Source organism: Phascolarctos cinereus, unplaced genomic scaffold (genome assembly GCF_003287225.1).
Source record: "Phascolarctos cinereus isolate Bilbo 61053 unplaced genomic scaffold, phaCin_HiC Scaffold_7;HRSCAF=346, whole genome shotgun sequence".
NCBI lineage: Eukaryota > Metazoa > Chordata > Mammalia > Diprotodontia > Phascolarctidae > Phascolarctos > Phascolarctos cinereus.
In genome coordinates, this window is record NW_027556180.1 from 152,653,566 (window position 1) to 152,674,381 (window position 20,816).

General features: G+C 35.2%; 1 protein-coding gene across 3 annotated transcripts in view; it reads left to right on the forward strand.

Moving 5' to 3' along the window:
- The window catches only part of PCCA (propionyl-CoA carboxylase subunit alpha), a 484,900-nt gene that overhangs the window by 180,163 nt on the left and 283,921 nt on the right, over positions 1–20,816 (forward strand). For all 3 annotated transcript variants that reach the window (XM_020964021.2, XM_020964019.2, XM_078147299.1), the window contains exon 11: positions 20,199–20,293. In XM_020964021.2, the coding sequence (XP_020819680.1) occupies positions 20,199–20,293 (95 nt within the window). The remainder of the gene's footprint in view (positions 1–20,198; positions 20,294–20,816) is intronic.

Genomic DNA, 20,816 nt, shown 5'->3' on the forward strand with positions numbered 1-20,816 from the left:
GGTCAGACTGGGGACCTATAAGCTATCAGTGCTTCCTGAGTGCCTGAATGCTCTGATTTAGGGCAAAGTCTGATTTTTGCCCTCTGAGCTCTGCAAGTTCCTGGTTTGGGGTCTGTGAAAGAATAGACTGCTTGCTGGACTCTGTCCCAGTTAGCCAGCTAAAGAGCTCTTTTGATTCAGTGACAGAAGAATAGGCTCCTCCCTTTTCTGGCTTTCCTGCCCTGGTGATTCTTCTGAAGGTTGTGCTAGGTGCTGGAACTGAGACCCCACCCTACTCCATTCCCCATCTCTTTGTTTGCATTGTCCATTTCCCATGCCTAGAATGTACCCCATTTTCAACTTTGCCTCTAAGAATCCCTGACTTCCTCCAAAATTTTGCCTGTTACTCCTATTTAATCCTATAAATATTCCTATTTATGCCTATCCTGATCAACTAAATTGTTAGTATTATACTATGAAATTACTTTGTATTTACTTAGGTTTTACTTTCCTGTGTACACCTTGTCTACCACCGGTATTGTTCTGTGCCTGACAGAGGCCAATCTCTTGGTGTTTCAGGTTCAATATTGGGGGAAAAACAATGAGATGCCTTTAGGTCATTCTTTTTGAGGTCCTGAGCTCTTCTGCCTTATGCTAGGACAAAATTTTGCCATGTATATGAGTAGTGTTGTGTTGCCACTGCTGGGACTTGAGTCCTCCTGGCTGTTGTAGACCTGAGGGTGACCCCTGGGAAGAAGGTTGTGGGGCTAAACTACCTATGTTCTCTGTTCAGAAGGAGCTCCAGCTATGGCCTGACTGTCTTCTTGTGATGACATAAAGACATAAAACAACCAAGGCAGAGAGTTCTCTAGGCCAGTACATATGTTGTTTCTTATGTGTAAGCAGTAGCCCTTTTCTACTGGCATTAGGGAAATGCTGCTGGGACTGTAGTTCTGTGCTTCCTGGGTACCTCACAGGTACTCTCAATTCCAGAAATATCTCTGAGCTCCTGGGGTGAATTTAGTATTGTTCTTTTGAGTGCTTTCCCTAATGGCTTGCATCAAAGAATCACCACAAAATTGAAGACCTAAAGTTGTGGTTAGTCTCTCAAATTCCAAATTAAAAAAAACAAACAAACAAACAACAAAAAAACCCCTGTTTAAAAATGAATTTTATTCTTTGGTTACATTTTAAGTTCTGATCTATCTCTCTCTCCCCCCCCCAACCATGTGGTAGAGAAGGCTACTATTTGGCGCAGATTTATAAATATATGTAAAATCATACTGTGCGTACTTGTATTTATCAGGTCTGTCTCTGGAGGTGGATAGCATTTTCCTTCAGAGATCCTTTATAAGTTGATTTCGGTATTTGTAGTACTCAGAATAACTTAGTTGTTCACAATTATTCTTTGAACAGTATTGCCATTACGGTATACAATGTTTTCTTGATTCTGCTCAGTTCACTCTCCATTATTTCATGTAAATCTTTCCATGTTTATCTAAAACCAACAAGTTCATCCTTTCTTACAGTGTAGTAGCATTCCATCACAATCATATACCACAACTTGTTTAGCCCTTCCCAGATTGAGTGGCATCCCCTCAATTTCTATTTCTTTGCCACCACAAAAAGAGCTGCTATAAATATTTTAGAACATATAGATTCTTTCCCTTTTTCCCTGGTCACCTTGGAAAACAAACCTAATAGTAGTATTGCTGGGTTGGAGGGTATAGGCATTTTAATAACTCTTTGGGCATAAATCCAAATTGTTCTTCAGAATGGTCGTATCAGTTCACAGTTTGACCAACATTGCATTAATGTCCTGATTTTTCCACATCCCCTCCAACATTTGTCATTTTCCTCTTCTATCGTTTGAGCCAGTCATATGACTATATATAGTTTTGACTTGTTCATCGAAAAACTGACTGTTTATGTCTTTTGACCACTTATCAATTGGGGAAAGACTTTTTTTTAAAAATAAATTTGACAAACTTCTCTGTATATTTGAGATATGAAACTTAACTGTCTATAACCCCCTCCCCCCAATTTTCTGGTTTTCTTCTAATCTTGGTGACGTGGGTTTTATTTGTGCAAACTCTTTTTAATTTAATGTAATCAAAATTATCTGTTATACATCTTGTATTCTCTATCTGTCTTGTTTACTTATAAATTCTTCTCTTACCCATAAATTTGACGTGTAATGTGTTCCATGTTCTTCTAGTTTCCTTATGATGTCTCCCTTTATATCTAGGTAATACAAGGTTACTATAATAATTTACTATGTGTATTATATATCTTCTCTGTTTCACAGGTCCGTCTTTCTATTTCTTGGCTAGTACAAAATAGTTTTTTTACAATTACCACCTTATAATGCAGTTTAAGATCTGATACTGCTAGACCTCCTTCCTTTACATTTTAAAAAATTAGTCCCTTTGCTATTCTTGACCTTTTGCTCTTCCCAGTGAATTTTATTATTATTTTTTTAGCTCAATAAAATAATTTTTTGTTAGTTTAATTGAGATTTCATTGAATAAATAGATTAGTTTAGGGGAGAATTGTCATTTTTATTATATTGGCTCTGCCTATCCATAAACAATTTATATTTATCTAATTATTTAAATCTGACTATATTTGTATAAAAAGTGTTTTATAATTATGTTCGTGTGGTTCCTGGGTTTAGCTGGGCAGATATACTCCCAGGTATTTATAGAGGTTACAGTTATTTTTTTTTATTAATTTATTTTGATTTATCAACAATCACTTCCATTAGCTTTTGAGTTTAAAATTTTTCTCCCTCACTCTCCCGTCCTTCCTCCCCAACACAGCTCGCAGTCTGATACAGGCTATATATATGTGTGTGTGTGTGTGTGTGTGTGTGTGTGTGTGTATGAATGTATACACACACACATATATGTATGTGTGTATGTATGTATGTATACATTCCTATTAAACATATTTTCACATTAGTAATGTTGTAAGGATGAATTAGAACCAATAGGAGGAACCGTCAGAAAGAGGAAACAAAACAAAACAGAAGAAAAAAAAATTAGTAGATATTATGATTCAATCTGCATTCAAACTCCATAGTTCTTTCTTGAGGTTATAGTTATTTTGAAAGGGGCATTTCTTACTATTTTTTCTTGCAGAGTTTTATTGGAGATAGATAGAAATGCTAATGACTTATGTGAGTTTATTTTATATCCTGCTACTTTGTTAAAATTGTCTCCACTAACTTTTTAGTTGAATATATCAGATTTTCCAAGTATATCATCATATTGTCTGCAAAGAGAGAATACTTTTAGTATCCCATTATACATTCTGCCTCAGTAATTCCTTCAATTTCTATTTCTTCTCTTGTTGCTATTGCTAGCATTTCTAATACAATATTGAATAATATTGGTGATAATGGGCATCCTTGTTTCACTCCTGATCTTATTGGGAAGGCTTTTAGCTTATCCCTAATAAAAATAATGGTTGCTGCTGATTTTAGGTAGATGTTTCTTATCATTTTAAGGAAAAATCTCTTTATATCTGTGCTTTTGAGTATTCTTGATAAGAATGAGTGTTGTTTCTTGTCAAAAGCTTTTCTTCTGTCTATTGATATAATCGTGATTTTTGTTGCCTTTGTTATTGTTTGTTATGTTAATAGTTTAGCTCTGCATTCCTGGCATAAATCTCACTTGGTCACCATGTATATAATCTTTGTGATATAATATTGTAGTTTTCTGGCCAGTATTTTATTTAGAATTTTTATATTCATTAATTGCATTCATTAATGAAATTGGTCTATAATTTTCTTTCTCTGTTTTGCTCTTCCTGGTTTAGATATTGGTACCATATTTGTTTCTTTGCTCATTATTCCAAATGACTTATTTAATGTTGGAATTAGTTGATCCTTAAATGTTTGGTAGAATTCACTTATAAATCCATCTGTTCCATGCTTAAGAAAGCTCATTTATGGCTTGTTCAATTTCTTTTTTCTAGAATAGTTTTATTTAGATAGCCTATTTCCTCTTTTGTTAATCTAGGTAGTTTATATTTTTGTAAATATTCTCCTGATTCACTTAAATTATTAAATTTATGGGCATATAATTGGGCAGAACAAGTCCTAATAATTGCTTTGATTTTATCTTCATTTGTGATATATTTGCCCTTTTCATTTTTGATACTAGTAATTTGGTTTTCTTTTTTTTTTTCCATCATATTAACTAGTGGTTTATTGCTTTTTCATAAAACCAACTTTTAGTTTTATTTATTAATTTACTAGTTTTCTTACATTTAATTTTATTAATCTCATCTTTAATTTTTAGGATTTCCAATTTTGTATTGGAGATTTTTAGTTTGTTCTTTTTCTATTTTTTTTAAATTGCGGGCCCAATTAATTGATCTGTTTTTCATTTTATTAATGTAAGCATTTAGAGATATACATTTTCCCAGTTATTGTTTTTTTCTGTGTTCCATGGATTTTGATATGTTGTTTCATTATATTCTCTTCAATAAAATATTTATTGTTTCTATGGCTTGTTCTTTAACCCACTCATTCTTTAAGATTAGGTTATTTAGTCTTAAGTTAATTTTTAATTTGTATTTCCTTATTAAATCTATTTTTGTGTTAAATTTATTTTGCATTAAATCACTATTGCCTTATGATCTCAAAAGGATGCATTTAATATTTCTGCTTTTCTGGGTTTAACAATAAAGTTTTTATGCCTGGGTATGGGGTCAATATTTTTTTTTTTTGCTTTTAGGCAATTGGGGTTAAGTGACTTGCCCAGGGTCACACAGCTAGTAAGTGTCAAGTGTTTGGTCTGAGGCCGGATTTGAACTCAGGTCCTCCCGACTTCAGAGCTGGTGCTCTATCCATTGCGCCACCTTGCTGCCCCCCATATGGGGTCAGTTTTTGTAAAGGTACCATGTATTGCTGAGAAAAGGTACCATGTATTCCTTTCTGTTTCCATTTGATTTTCTCCAGAGGTCTATCATATCTACTTTATCTAAGATTTTATTAATCTCCTTGACTTCTTTCTTGTTTATTTTTTGGTTAAATTTATCTAGTTGCGAGAGGGGAAGATTGAAGTCCCCCACTATCATAATTTTACTATTTCCATCTGTAATTCACTTAGCTTTTCCTTTAAAAATTTGGATGATATATATCATTTAATCCATATTGGATTAGTATTGCTGTTGCTTCATTTTCTATGATACTGTTTATCATAATGTAATTTCCCTGTTTATCTCTTTTAATTAAACCTAGTTTAGCTTTGTCTGAGATCATGATTGCTACACATGCTTTTTTTGCATTAGCTGAAGTATAAAAATTCCCCTCTAACTCTTTATTTTTACTTTATATGTATCTCTCTTTTTAAAATGTGTTTCTTGTAAACAACATATTGTTGGATTCTGGTTTTTAATCCATTCTGCTATCTGTTTCTATTTTATGAGTGAGTTCATCCCATTCACATTCAAAGTTATAATTATTAGTTGCATGTTTCCTTATTTTTTATCACTGGTTTTTCTTTTTTCCCTCTCTTTTTACCCTTTCCCTTCTTAAATGTCTCATTGACTTCTAACCACTGCCTCCCTAATCTGTACCCTTTCTAATAATCCCTCACTTTTACTATTCTCTTTCTTCTCTTATCCTATTTCTTGATCTTATTTCTTGATCACACTGTCTCTCCCTTATCCTTTCCCCTTGCCCTCCTGTTTCTCTGTAAGTAAAGAAGACTTTTATGCCCTTCTAGATGTGTTATTCTGTCTTTAACCTGGTTCTGATGAGAATAAGGTTCTAGCACACTACCAGCTTTCTCTACTTGCTTCTGTCTCCACTATAGCAGTTCTTCTATTCACGCCTCATTTCTATGAGATAATTGCTCCATTATACCTCTCTCTACCTAATTTTATTTTATTTTATTTTTGGTTAGTCAGTGGGGTTAAGTGACTTGTCTAGGGTCACACAGCTAGTGAGTGTTTTATGTCTGAGGCCAGATTTGAAATCAGGTGCTCCGGACTTCAGGGCCAGTGCTCCATCCACTATGTCACCTAACTACTCCTTCCCAGTTTTAATTTTTAGGATCATCTCGGCATACTCAACTCAACCCTAAACTTTCTATCTATACTATATAGTATATCTATACCCTTCCAAACTACCTAAGTAATGATAACGTTCTTAAGAGGTTCAGGTAACTTTATCTTATATAAGAATTAAAGATTTTGACCTTATTTTAAGTCTTTTATAATTTGTCTTTAATGTTTAACTCCTTATATTTCTCCTGAGTCTAATAGGTCAAGTTTTCCATTGAGTTCTGGTCTTTTCTTCACAAATACCTGAAAGTTCTTTAGTTCCCTTAATGTCCATTTTTTCCCATTCAAGATAACACGCAGCTTTACTGGTTAAGTTATTCTTGGTTGCAAGTCCACCTAATTTACTCTTTGAAATATGTTGTTCCATGACCTTCAGTCTTTTAATGTTGAAGCTGTTAAATCTTGTGTTATCCTGACTGTGGCTCCACAGTATTTAAATTTAAATTATTTTTAGCACAATTATTAGACTCTCCTAAAATTCTGGGTATTTGCCTTGGTTTGTATCTCTGGGCTGGTAGTCAGATATTTTTCCATCAGGTCACCCATCAATGTCTGGCTAACTCCATACACGATTATAGGACTGAGTACTGAAGATTTAGCTGTATTATTTCTAAAAAGCCATCCAGAACTATTTTACACAACTATGGCTCCTTTAAAGCTGGTAATATAATATCCTCATCAACAGGCCTCCCAGGAGGCAATTGGCTGATAATTACATTTAGCAATGTAAAAGCCTCCAATTGGCTAAGCTGCAGAACACAACTTCTAAATTTATCTTTTCCAATGAAGGTGAAAATCACTTTTCTGCCCTCACTTTTCCAGATTTCTAATTTAATTTCTTTAGGCCGCTTTGAAGGTAAACTGAATTCTGAAAAGATCTCCTAGTAGAAATTAGAGGAAGCATAAATTATTGGTCTTGAAAGCTCGGTGAAGTTGGAAGGCCTGGCCTAAAACAAAATTTACTGCAATAATTTTCAAGAAACAGTTTTTGGGGACAGAAAGGGAACTCACTCTAGTCTCTCTGAATGGCCGCAGGAAGTTTACTTTCTAATGTCCCAGGAGTGGAGGATACTCTTAATAAGGGACCACCATTTCTAGACAAATTGCCAGTGCCACCAGAAGCATGAAGGGAATTTTAGGTTCACCTTCTATTGCAGAGTGCCTTCCCTACTTCAAGGAACTTTTTGTGTTACATTCCAGCCAGTCTCTGCCAATTCAACTAGCTTGGCCCTTGCTCAATCCAGACCCCTCATAGTTTAGATTCAGTATTGGAGGAGGTATTCATTCATTTGGCAATTAATAATCAAATTTAAGTTAATTATATCAATAAGCAATTAAGTTCATTCAACAATTAACAAGCACATTTACTTAGCCTTAGCAGGAGATGAAAATTTAGTAAGGGTAGGCATTGGGAACCCCTTGAGTTTACTCAGTTGAGCTGACAAATCACTAGCCAGACATCTGAAAGCCTATCTCCTCCTGCTGCTTTGTACTCAGGAAATGATGTCATCAACCTGAGGCCTTAGTCCCTTGAGACCACCAGGTCTTGAGGAATGTCTCAGTACTTTTTAGGGAAAAGACCAGTCTAACTTGCATGGGAAGAGAAGGTAGGATGTTGTTCCTAGAAGTTACCCTCTGACTAAAGGGACTATTTCATTTATTTTTTCTTCCTATTTCTCCTTAGGACGTAGCTCTATGTTTGCCCCTTAAAGTCTTGTCGAGTGAATTGACTATTACTTCATGAATCGTTTTATAGCTTTTCAGTGTTGTAATTCTTGAAGTAATAATAGAGAACATTTTTACTGTGTTATAAGATTATTTTGTCTAATGCTTCTTTTTGTGTTTAAGGCTCTTTGCTAATTTGTATGTTCTCCTGCCTTCTACATGCATATAGTCATAAAGAAATCATAATCATATAGAAATGTAAAGGTTGTTTTTAATATCCAACAATAAATGAAAAATAGGAAATAAATGGTGTGGTCAGTAAGTGCCCAAGTGGTTTAGAGGAGGCAAAAATTATTTTTGTCTAGTAGTTAGGGAGAGCTTAATCAGGCTTTCAGATTCTTGCAGGGTTTTGAAGATTAGTTAAGATTTGGTTAGATAAATCAAAAAAGAGAGGCCATTCCAATCAGTGAGCATTGATACTGATTTAGGAAAGTCTACAACTAAGTAGTTTTGAGTTTTTAAATATAATTGAAATCAGGGACTCTCTCTTTAACCAACAAGTCAGTTAAGTAGTTAGTATTCTCTTAAATAAACCAAATGATTTCACTGTTATTTTCATTACTACTGCAGTACTTTTTGTACTCCAGTTTGGAGAAGCAATCTTTTCTTTTAGTCAAAGGTCCTGTTTCATCATTCTGCTGTTTATCAAGTGACATAAAGTGATTGAAATGTTTTCTGTTTTTATACTTGCTTCTGGTATAATTGTATCTGTTTCTTTGGCCTCATTAACCATCTTCATTCCCACAAGTTCCTTTTGTGCTTATTTGGGTTTATCTCGTACCCTACTTTGCCCGGTTCTATCAAATGAATTATTGTTGATATCCTTCATTTTTTTATATACGTTATTGAATATCATAGATGTTTAGACCAAATTGACTACCTGTTTGTCACTTGAACCTACATATTTTTTCACATGATTTTATTATATTTAGTTTCAACTCATTCAGTTGAATGAGTTGTATTTTAAAATTATTTAAAGTATACAATTTTTAGTCTTGGGAATAATCAGATTATTTTGGATTATAAAAAATATTAAGGTAATGAGACTGTTTTTTCTTTTAAAGTCTCTTTCTAACATTTTTGGGAGGATAGGAAGTCCTCTTGTAATAAAATGATTATTTCTCTTTTGTGTATATGTTGTGCATATTTTTTAGCCTTCATTTTTATTGTCTAGGCGTACAGAAATTTTTCCTAAAACTTTTTTCAGACTGAATAAAGAAGAATTAGCCTTTATTTTACAGGGGTCTTTAGTAATCAAGATCCTTGGTTTAAATCTTTCACTTACAGACTTATTTGAAGTATAGAATAGCAAGTAGGAAATACAACATTAACAAAACCAAGACGTAAATCCAATGATCAGCATTGGACCCATAATTTTTCTTTTTCTGAATCTCCGAAAAGATTTTTTTAGACACAATGGGATATATAAAAAGACTTTTCTTATGTATCCATTACTAATTACAGTCTAATTACTGGTTTCAAATCTGAGTTTTGCTCCTGTCTGACAGCAGGATTTCATAACCTCTGGGTGGTTTTCTTATTTTGGAACCAGTATTCTGAGGTGTCAGAGTCCTTGAGCTCTTGTTAACTCAAATAATGGTTATGGAAGGCAATGTATTTGATTTTCTTTGTCAACCCCAGAATTTCAAAGTAGATCCGCTTTGCATAATAATGTTATTTCAGATATTCAGGGTTTCACTTTCGTAGGTTCTGCTGGTTAATTGTTTTGTGTTTTTGTTTCAAGCCTGATCTCTGAGATTTAATTGTTCATAGTTCTTATCTGACAAGAAGTCTCTAATGAGTGTGTCAGTTTCCTTAACAGATGTTTCATTTCTTTTTCCCAATTGAAGATACAAATTCCTTATAATGTCTCCCTTAATTTTTGCATTGAGAGCTTGAGGCATTTTGACAGCTGCTTGGTAGTTTTTAGTAAGAATAATTTTGATTTGTAGTATGGCCTACTGAGATATGGGATGGAGCAAATAATTTAGACCCTTTCATGCTTAGGGGTTGATACCAAACAAGTTAAGCTTGGGCTATTTCTTTTTCCCACAAACTTTATTATTTCATTGCCTTTGTGGTGAATACTATCTTCCTTTATTCCATATTTCAATTGGGAAAGTTAATACATAGTTGATTGCTTAGTGTTTCTTAAGCTAGTTGCCAGAACAGCTATTTCTCTTTGTGATTCTACATGTCTGTTGCTATAAGCTATAGTGATATATCTTGTTATAAACCCTTTATTTGTATTCATTTGGCAGCCACACTTGGAAATTCTTGTAATTTTGACTTGCTTTTGCATCACTTCTTAAATAATCTCATGGATTATATTCTTGTGGAATTACTATTTATAGTAGTAGGGGTAGTAGTAGTGGTAGTGGTGGTATAGTAGTAGTAGTAGTAGTAGTAGTAGTAGTAGTAGTAGTAGTAGTAGTAGTAGTAGTAGTACTTCTTAAGTGACTTAAGTGACTTAGATTAAGTGACTTAGGTCATTTAATTTTGGTCAGTAGGGGCTGGTATTACCAGCCATCAGGACAGAAGAAATATCATCCCTGGTCTTGGAATCTATCTGCCCCAAACTGGACAGATTAAATCACTTCAGGCCAGGGTTGGAATTTGACCAGGAAAAGCTTATTATCAGTAATGTCCTCGTGAAGAACTTTTCAGGAGCAGAAGTGAGGCTGGGAGCTCTGAGTCTCCAAGACACAGATTACCAAGAGAAATCATTTTTCATATTCACCCATCTGATTCTAATGAGAGGCATAGCCTTCTCAGTGAATCACTAACTGATATGGTCAACATTTCATCAAGGGGTTTTGGTGACATAACAATATGGGAGAAGGGAAGGAGAAAATTGATCACATTGACAAATGATAGGGCAGTCCCCTTGGTAAGTAAATAGTAAAGGGAACGTTTTCCCTAAATTGTCCATTTATGGCTCAGAAGTCTCATCTCATACAGCTGTCTGGGGGAACATCATCTGATGAAGTTTTCTGGTCTGAGTACTGTTCAAGCATTCTCCAGCAGACTGTCTTGTAGAGATCTTCTTTCTTGTGTCCACTCTCCTACAAGATTGCTCTTAACACATTTTTTTTTAGGCAGTTGGGGTTAAGTGACTTGCCCAGGGTCACACAGCTAGTAAGTGTCAAGTGTTTGGTCTGAGGCCGGATTTGAACTTAGGTTCTCCTGACTTCAGGGCCGGTGCTCTATCCTCTGCACCACCTAGCTTGCCCCCTCTTAACACAGTTTTAAATTACCTTGCCAATAACCAGGTCAAATAATGAAAGTTAACTTGACCCTTCTGTCTCTATTATTATAAAATCAAAATTGGAACCTTAGCCAATTGTCATGTTGATAAGAAATTCAAATAAAAACAGGAAAATTAGAACCCACTTATTGAAATTAGAACCCAGTTTTTATACTTCACATTTATTTCCCCATCAGGAGGATGAGAGTCCACTAAGGAATTAATAACAGAACACTTTTTATAAAAAGATGTACTCCCATATGTACATAATGCATCGAATGATCAATTTTAAAACAGTACATATCAAGTAATAAAACAATTCCAACTTCTGATCATGTTCAAATAAATAACTCCTAATTAAAGTGGATACTTCTTTTGAGGCATTTACAAGATAGACCACAAGCCATTCTTCTTTTAACATTAATTGTGACAAAACTGAAACAAGTATGATAGTAACTGAGTAACAAAATAATATCCTAGTTTCACAAGTCCTTGACCGAATTATCCCCATACCATTGTGAGGAATTAAAGGACCCTAACTTATACAGGAACATATAGTAGTAATAGATGTCAAGGCTAAATACTTAATTCTAAAATTCTAGGCCAAATAGTTCAATCTTATACTTGCATCTTATTGTAACCACCTTAGATGTTCTAGTATCAATCTGTTATTTAATATTGTGCTTATAAAACTTTTTGTTTTATAGAAATTTGCCATAAAAGAACAGGGACAAAACTACAGTAAGGGAAAAATGTTCCCTAACTTCATGTCAATTCCAGGCAGAAGTTATGTAAGATGGACAATTGCATTAAACCAGGTTTAAAATCTACCAGGTGGGATATTCATATTGGGGAAATTGAGTGAGGAGAATACTACTTCAGCTCATGCAGAAGTCGTTCTCCCAACTTTTCCCATGAGAATGTCCTTTGCAGTTCATAGTATAGAGCCCCACAGGGTTGCTGGCATCATGGATCAGTGGCTCCATAGCATTCCTTGAAAACCGTACCTGTAGTCATACTCAGAATAACAGTCAGTTAACAGTCCCATAAGGTCTTGAATAGCAAGTTCAGATAATCAGAGCCTTAGGTAGTGTGTATACATTCCTGCACATGTACTAGTTCCTGATTAAATAACAAATGAGTAAAATCAAATTTCCATTAAGATCATAAGTTACTACTAATAGATTTGCATCTGTTTCTCAAGCTTATTTATTCCTCTCTAACCATACTTAATCTGAAAGAATGAGGCATTTCAGGAATTGAATCTTATACATACGATAAGTTCAAACACTAATTTTAACCCTTGCTAGGATGAATGAATTCAGATCAAAACAGCAAGATCCTTCGCACTTAGAGTAATTGCTTCAGTATTACTCTGTTGCCTTAGGTCTCTGTTGTTGCTCCCATTGAGCTGCTGACTCTGATTCTGTTTCTCAGAAAGTACCCATTAAGGCAAGTCCAAAGACAAAACAAACCTAGGAATGAAACTTGAAATTCACAGTAGGTTTGGACATAATTGTCATTAATATCAAATCATTACTGCAACAAATTAGCTTGCAAATAAAATTTAGCAGGCCTTCAAAAAAATCACACAAAAGACTTTGCAAAACATTTCTTCATAAAAATATTCCCCCTTTCCCCCCCCTTGTTTTTAAACAGCTTGCAATTTATCCTGTTACCATAACAAACCAAATTAATTACAAGATTTTACAAGATTCTTTCTTTGCATTATTCCCAAGTTTCCTTTCACAAAAATACTTTTGTGAATACTTGATTTAAATAACTCCAAATAACTTAGTTAACAACTTTATTTTTCATAAGTGGTAGCCAAATAATTTTAGCTGAAACTTTAAAATACAGACAAAACTTTGAAGTTTATGATTTCTTAAATTACAGTATTACAACATGGGCAGATAGAAAGACCTAATAGCTTTCTGACCCATTCAGTTTTCTTTTTCACTAACAATACAATTCTAATTTAACAGAGAAATTGTTTTTCTAACAACATAGATGATACAATTGTTACTAAATTATACAGTATAAGGAATTTTAGAAATATAACAATAAAAATATCATGCATTTAGACTTTAAACAAAACCAATCAATTACCAAGCAGGTGATCTTAAGTTAAACAATTACATTAAATAGTTAACCTTCAGATAGCATTTGTCCTACACCGAGCAATGTACCAAGCACTTTACTGTCATATGATCCTCATAGCATCCTTGGGATTACCTCCTTACAGAATGGTAAACTGAGGTAAATAGAACTTTCTCAGGACCATACAGTCAATAAATTTGGCACTTTTGGCACTTTGAAAGGAAATATCCACAAATTCATATATATCAAGAGGACATGTGGTCTAGGAAATATATATATATATATCCTCAGGTAGCTAAAGAGTTTGGCCCAATGCGACAGCTAGGTGGCACAGTGGATAGAGCTCTGGCCTTGGAGTCAGGAGGACCTGAGTTCAAATCCATCCTCAGACACTTGATAACTTACTAGCTGTGTGACTCTGGGCAAGTCACTGAATTGCCTTACAAAAAAAGACAGGAAGGAAGGAGGGAGGGAGAAAAAAAAAGTTTGGCCCGAACAAAGGGACCTAAGGGATTTGAATTAATGCTGACAGGGTGTAGACAGCCTCCCCAGGTAGGAAACCTCCAGAGCCTCCAATAATTAATCGAAGAGACAAGGAAACACCTCAAGATTTTCATAATAATCTCAAATCACAATAATCAATATCTTTGCCATAGCCAATATTTATGTAATGTTAGATTTAATAAGGTCTTCCTACAGGTTTATCCTGAAAGGTGGGTAGAGAGAACTCCTTCTAACCTTCTATAACTTCTGTGGTTTTCAAATCAAGCCACAAAATTTTCATTTTCAATTTTTCTACTTAAATCTAACTTCTTTATACCCTCTCAGCACGCCGAAACTATCTGAAGCTGGCACAAGGGCACCCAGCACTATCCAATGATGGGGGGCAGCTTAGAGCACACAGGCTTACTGCTGTCCACCCCCATCTGTCTCCAAATAGTTTTTTTTCTCTACCTTTCATATTTTCTCTCAAGCCTTTATTTCTCTTTCCTAATTTTCAAACTCATTGCTCAGACTACCTCCATTTTCCTTTACATTCCAAATTAAAAATTATACTTACCCCAATTTGTCCTGCTTGTCTTCACCTTTTAAATCTGGAGGGAGTTAAGAGAGCTGTATTTCTCCCACACTTTTCACAAACAGCCTTTATAATGTTAATATGCATTCTAAAAGACAGGAAAACCCTTATTTTTGCAGTTTTAAATACGTTGCCATGATACTAGATACACTGGCAGGAGGGGTGCAAAGACCTTCTCTAGATTTAATTTCAACAAAGTACAGATGTTAGCTTTGGGATCTGATTAAACCTGAATTCACACCTTCAGCTTTTCTCTCCCTCAGCCCTTGCCTGGTTTAGATTCTTATTAGTCTAAAAGCTGTTTGCTAACTGATTTCACCTTCTACTAATTTCTGGGAGAGTCTCACCCTGCTTTTTAATTCCATTACTCATTATCTGCTTTATTCTGGTATCCCAACTTGGCCAGTGTTGGGACTTCCCCAAAAGAGTCTTAATCTCCCACTGAAAGCCTAAGGTGGGAGTTCTTTCCCAATCCTCTCTCTCTAATTACAAACATTAGAAGTTAGAAGTTTTTCTGGCTGCCTTTAAAATCTTTCACCACGAACATGAAGCGTTTTACAGATATACACAAAGACAGAGACAGCTTGACAAGACAATGAATCTAATTTTCTTGTTGCCTTTTTTGGCTTAGTTTGTTTTTAAGGTAAACCAATTTAGGCTGGTCAGAATTCAGTTATCCTCTAGTTCCACGTCACATGCCAATTTAATGACTGACCCATACCACATTACAGCAGATATCCTTTTCCTTGCAGGAGTCCTGCCTAGATCTTGACCCCAGAGCCACTTAAAGAAAAATGAACTGCAACCTAATATGGGGAGTGTGGTAGATAAGGAACGGGGATTTTGGGGATAAGACTCAACTACCCTTCAGGGCTGGGATTTCAGGAGAAAGTCCTGTGGGCACCCAGTTACAGCGCTGTTGGGATGAAAAAGTGACCCAAAAAATCCCAGTCCAAATCTGAGTCACCTGGCACCATTTAATGTCAAAACCTCAATAAATTACAGTCTGTTCTAAGAAAGAGACAAAAGAAATTAGGGTGCCTGTGCCCACAGTTTAATTTCTCTCAAGGTAGATTGACATGCATTGCATAGGAGGTCAGTCCAAAACTGGACTCCCACAAAAGGGCCAGTTCAGAACTGGCACGATTTAGGATTTAGGGGTACAGGGTTATATGCCCTTCAAAAAGTAGGTTGCCAAGGGATTCCAATCAACCCTAATTGGTCAGCATACTGGGAGGGGGTGCTATCTCTGTACAGAGGAAATACCACCCCCAGTCTTGGAATCTGTCTCCACCTAAAGCGTAGCAGATTAAATCAGTTCAGGCCTGGGTCAGAGTTTGACCAGGATAAGTTTATTATCAGTAATGTCCTTGTGAAGAACTTTTCAGAAGCAGAAGGGGTGTCTGGGAGATCTAAGTCTCCAAGTCACAGATTACCAAGAGAATTCATTTTTCACATTTCTTAAGATTTGCAAAATGATTTATATATGTTATCTTATTTGATCTTCACAATCACACTTTGTTAAGGGCTATTATTATCTCCCTTTTCTAGATGTGAAAATTAAGACTGAGACAGATGTTTACACAACTACTAATTACCTGCAACCAGAATCAAACTCACATCTTTGAGGAAGTACTAACATTTTAGAAATATTAACCTCTCAGTGATTACTTAATTTATGTAATAGGTTACTCTGACCAATGTATACTACCTCTCAGTGGCTAAACCCTAGCAAAATCCTTTTCAGTTTTGTCTGCTGTTCACACAGTTGTCTGCTATAGTACACACAAATTGAACTATGAAGATTTTCTTAGCCCTAGGTGAAGCATTATGTAAAAGAAAATGCTGATATACTGGCCTTCCTGAGAGACCAATGGATATGAATTTCTTTGGTTAAAAAAAATTTTCAAAAATATTATGAAAAATCAGTGTTATAATAACCAGGGGATTTTAAGGGAAGGTGGCAGAAAGTAGATTTTGGTTAAGTTAGTGTTTTGGGGGAAGGAGTCACAAAATAACTTTAAATAAGAGCCCTCACATAGTAAAGAGTTTGCATGTCAGATCTTGGACTTTGAAGTCCCAAAATTACAAAGCCATAGTAGTGATAAATGAAGAAATTGCTGACAGAAATTGTCACTTACTTTCTAAATGGGATATGCTTATATTTTATGATAGAACTGGTAAGTAGTTGTTAGTACTTTTTTATTTTTTATATATTTGTGTCCTAGGCAGGGTAGAAAGAGAATCAGGAAAGAGGGCAGGGTAATAGAAAGGCTCTTAAGCCTTTAGGTGTCATAGCAGATAGAACACCAGCCCTGGAATCAGGAGGCCCTGAGTTCTAATCAGGTCTCAGACCAGAAACTTGATACTTATTAGGTGTGTGACCCTAAGCAAGTCACTTAACCACCAGTTGAAGAGAATTCCTTGAGGGTCATGGGGGACAGATCGCTAAATGCATAAAATTGAGTCAACTCAGACAACATTTATGAAACACTTAATATGTGCTAGATACTGCTAAAGTGCTAGGCTTACCCAGAGTACATGGTGGCGGTAGTGTAAAAAGATTAAAGGTAGGAAGGTTCTTAGAGGAGTTAAATGCCAGATGATTTCATATGTGATTCTGGAATAGTGATCTACTGAATTTTATTGAGTGGTGGCAGAGGGAGTGATATGGAAGAGATTTGTGCTTTAGGAAGGTCACTTTGGTGGCAGTGTCAGAGGAGAGCTCATATGAGTGATTAGAGGTAGACCTGACAGGACTTGGCACCTAATTCAATATGGGATGAGAGTGAAGAGTTGAGGATGATACATAGCTTGTGAGTCTCAGTGTCTAAAAGGGTAGTGGTATTCTTGACATGGCATACAAATACAAGGAATCTAGTTCCTGCCATCAAGGAGCTCTCTTTCTAAAGGGGGAACACCCCCCCCCCACACACACACACTCACTTACAAATTTTCAACTCTTTTGTGTGAGTGGGTGAGTGAGTGTGTGTGTGTGTGTGTGTGTGTGTGTGTGTGTGTGTGTGTATGCTAGAAAGCAGAAGCAGGTGGAATAACAAAAGTTACAGAGTTGTCAAGAAGGATGATTACTGAGAATAGGCCAATTGACTGAGTAATTAGGAAATCACTGATAACTTTTGAGAGATGTTTTAGTCATGTGGTTAGAACTAGATTTCAAGGGGTTGACAAGTGAATAGTAGGCAAAAAGGTAGAACCATGTCCCTAGATTTTTTTTTTTTAGGAATGTATCTCTGAAATGCTTTTCCCTAAACCAAGCCTCTTCCAAACTCTGCTGTTTCTGTTAAGGGCTCTATCATTCTTCCAGTCATCTAAGGCTTTGTCCTTAACTCTTTATAGTCATTCATTTCTTACATTAATTGAATTGCCAAGTTTTAAAATTCTCAGATGACTTTTAAATTCATATTTTTCTCTCCACTTAGACCATAACAAATAATTTTAAGACCTTTAGTACCTCTTGCCTGGGCTATTGCAGTAGTTCCGTAATTGATAACCTTGTATCTGTTTTTGTGCTCTGTACCCCATCTTCTATACACCTACTGAGGGTAGAGCTAAAGCATTGTTCCAATTATGTCACTCTTCTGCTTAAGAAGCATCAGTGGCTTCCTGATGCCTTTAGAATAAAATACAGACTCCTCTGACAGATTAAGCCCTTAATAATCTAGGTTTCATTCTGTCTTTCCAGTTTGGTTACATATTATGCCCTCTCATAAACTATATTTTACGTAAGCTGGCCTATTGCTTTTTTCTTCTGTGAACATTTCATCTTTTTCTTCTATTTCTTTGCAGGGTGTCCCTGTGTGTGGAATGTTCTTTTTCCTCACCTTTGCTTCTCAAAATCTATATCATCCTTCAGATCTCAGCTCAAGTGCTGCCTTCTTCAAGGGACCCTTTCTTATTTTTCCATTTCTTTAAAATAATTAATTTGTTTTAAAAAATTACTAAAAATCTATTCTGTACCCCCATTTCACTGAACGAAAAAGAAAAACAAAACTTTTTTTTTTAAACGAACGTGTGCATAGCCATGCAAATTAAATTCCCACATTGTCTATCTTCTAAAAGTATATGTTTATTTCTGCACCCTGAATCTCTCTGTCAGGTGTTAGGTAGCATCATTGGTCCTTTGAAGTCATGGTTAGTTATTGTATTGATCAAAGCTTTTAACTTTTTCTGAGTTTTTTTCTTTGTAATGTTTTCCTTGTGTAAATTGTTCTGTTCTCATTTCATTTTATATCAGTTCATATAAATCTTTTCAGTTTTTTTTTAACCAGCCCTTTTATCATTGCCAATCCACAATAGTATTCTACTTCATTCATATGCCATAATTTTTTTTGGCCATTCCCCAGTTGATTTTATGCCGCCATTATATATCCCCTGAATGTAAATTTCCTTAGGGAAGGAGTTGTCTTACTTGTGTTCCTACAACCCCAGTTTCTGGCACTTATGTGCTTAATAAATGAATGTTAAGTGACATATTGACTGACATTAGTTTGAGTGGGCTGCCTGGTTTAAGTGAAAAGTGTTTTAAGGATGCGGGACACCAGGAGACATATATTGGCAATTGAGAAGAAGCCAGTAGGTCCAGGAGAGCCAGGAGGGGTTGTAGATGAAAGGGATGATAATCAAAGGGACAACTTCTGGGGGATGTGGAAGGGATTGAATTAAGTGCATGTATAATCAGATTTTTTTCATCAAGGAGAATAATTATGTGGCAGAGAATGGGGATGATATAGAAGGATTTTTAAAGGAAGCAAGTTATCTTCATATTTTTTTCTATAAAAGAATCTTTTATGATGTTAATATTTAGTATGAAAGATATCATCTTATAAGAAAGAGTCAGTTTTTAAATTAATAATCATATTTATATGTAATATTAGGCTTTGGTAAAATATTATATGTCAAGGATATAATGTAGATAGTACAAGTATCATCATCTCCATTTGATGCTTGAGGTAACAAGCCCAGAGAGAATAAATGACTTGCTTGCCCATGGTGACACATCTGTCATGTTTTAGGCCTGAGATTCAAAACCATATCTTTTGTTTCTATTTCCAGCACTCTTAACACAGTATACCTTTCTGCTACTTATGTAACAAAAAATAAACTCTGTGTGATCTTTTATTTTTTTGTTGGTCGTGGAATTCGGCAAGTCTGAATATTTGTTCTGCTGTATAAAATCTTTTGTAAAAGCCTGCCTCTTCCCTTGTCAGTGTTTCATTAAGGATTTCCCCCTTGCATGTATAGTGTATAGTCATAAGAATTTTGTGTAGTTGGAGAAAATAGGCATTAAGGGTCCGTGGTTCCTTCTTAGCTACCATTTGGTAATAAACTGTGATTTTTTTTTTCTTATTTCTTTGGTATCTTTACCTCGTGGGGGGGGGGGTTTGAAAATGAATTCCTTAGAACCTTCAAAATTGTGTAATCTCTACAAACTTTTCCTCTCTACATTTGGCTAGATCCAGCTATTTCATCATCTTAGTGCTGTTTTTATTTCTGTATATGGTAAATTGGGTACTTGTATTTTAGAGTCCAAATAAGGTAGTTCTTCTGTCATCAGTGGTGAGAATGCATTGCCGCAGAAATTCTAGGAAGGACATAGGAATGAGGAATGTTTTATATATCTTTGTTTTACATTTTGTTAGTGTCAAACATTCCAACTTCTGTGTTAATTTTTTGAGAGGGTCTAAGGGAAGGGAGCATGGTTTAGTGAAAGAGTTCTGGATCAGAAAGACCTGGTTCTTCCTTACCTCTTACTGGCTTCATATTTAGGAAACAGCTCACTCAGCCTCTCTGGACCTTAGTTTCCTTATATGTCAATATGTCAGCCAGTTATCTTGAGGATCCCATGGAATGATTATGCATGTAAAGTGTCTTACAAATCTTAAAATAGTATATTGTAAATGCCAGTTGCTACTATTAATATGTAATGCATCTAAAAATGTATAATTATTTAAAATGATCTTATTCCCATAGGTTTTGGGTGATAAGCATGGAAATGCTTTGTGGCTTAATGAAAGAGAATGCTCGATCCAGAGAAGAAATCAAAAGGTAGTGGAGGAGGCACCAAGGTAAGTTTCTATTATTGATGGCCATTGGTGATAATTTTGGGGGAATTTTTTGTTTTTGCATATTGTTTACCATTTTCATAGGATAAATTTTCTTTTCTATACTTTAAGAAAAAGAATGAATTAATGGATATAATAATAATTTTTAAAATATCCATTAATTTGCCCAAGTTGATAGCTCCTGTAAGTACTTTGACCAAGGTTGGGTGTCAATGTAGGTATGTATGCAGCAAGTCAGTATATGCTTGAATATGTGGTTTTCCCCATATGCATATTCTTGATGTTCATTGGAATAGAACTGGAAAATAATGATGAATTTATTACGTTACAAGAAATCCTTCCCTGGGCGTTTCTAGTGCTTTTACAACTTATATTGATATATTGGATCATAAATTTTATGTTGAATTTCCTACATAATTTTGTGACTTAGATCATCTACTTACCAGTTATAGCAGAAAATAGTACAATATACTGAGGTATACAGGTATTCTGGGAAGAAGAGTACCTCGGCTGTAAGGGCTGCTGA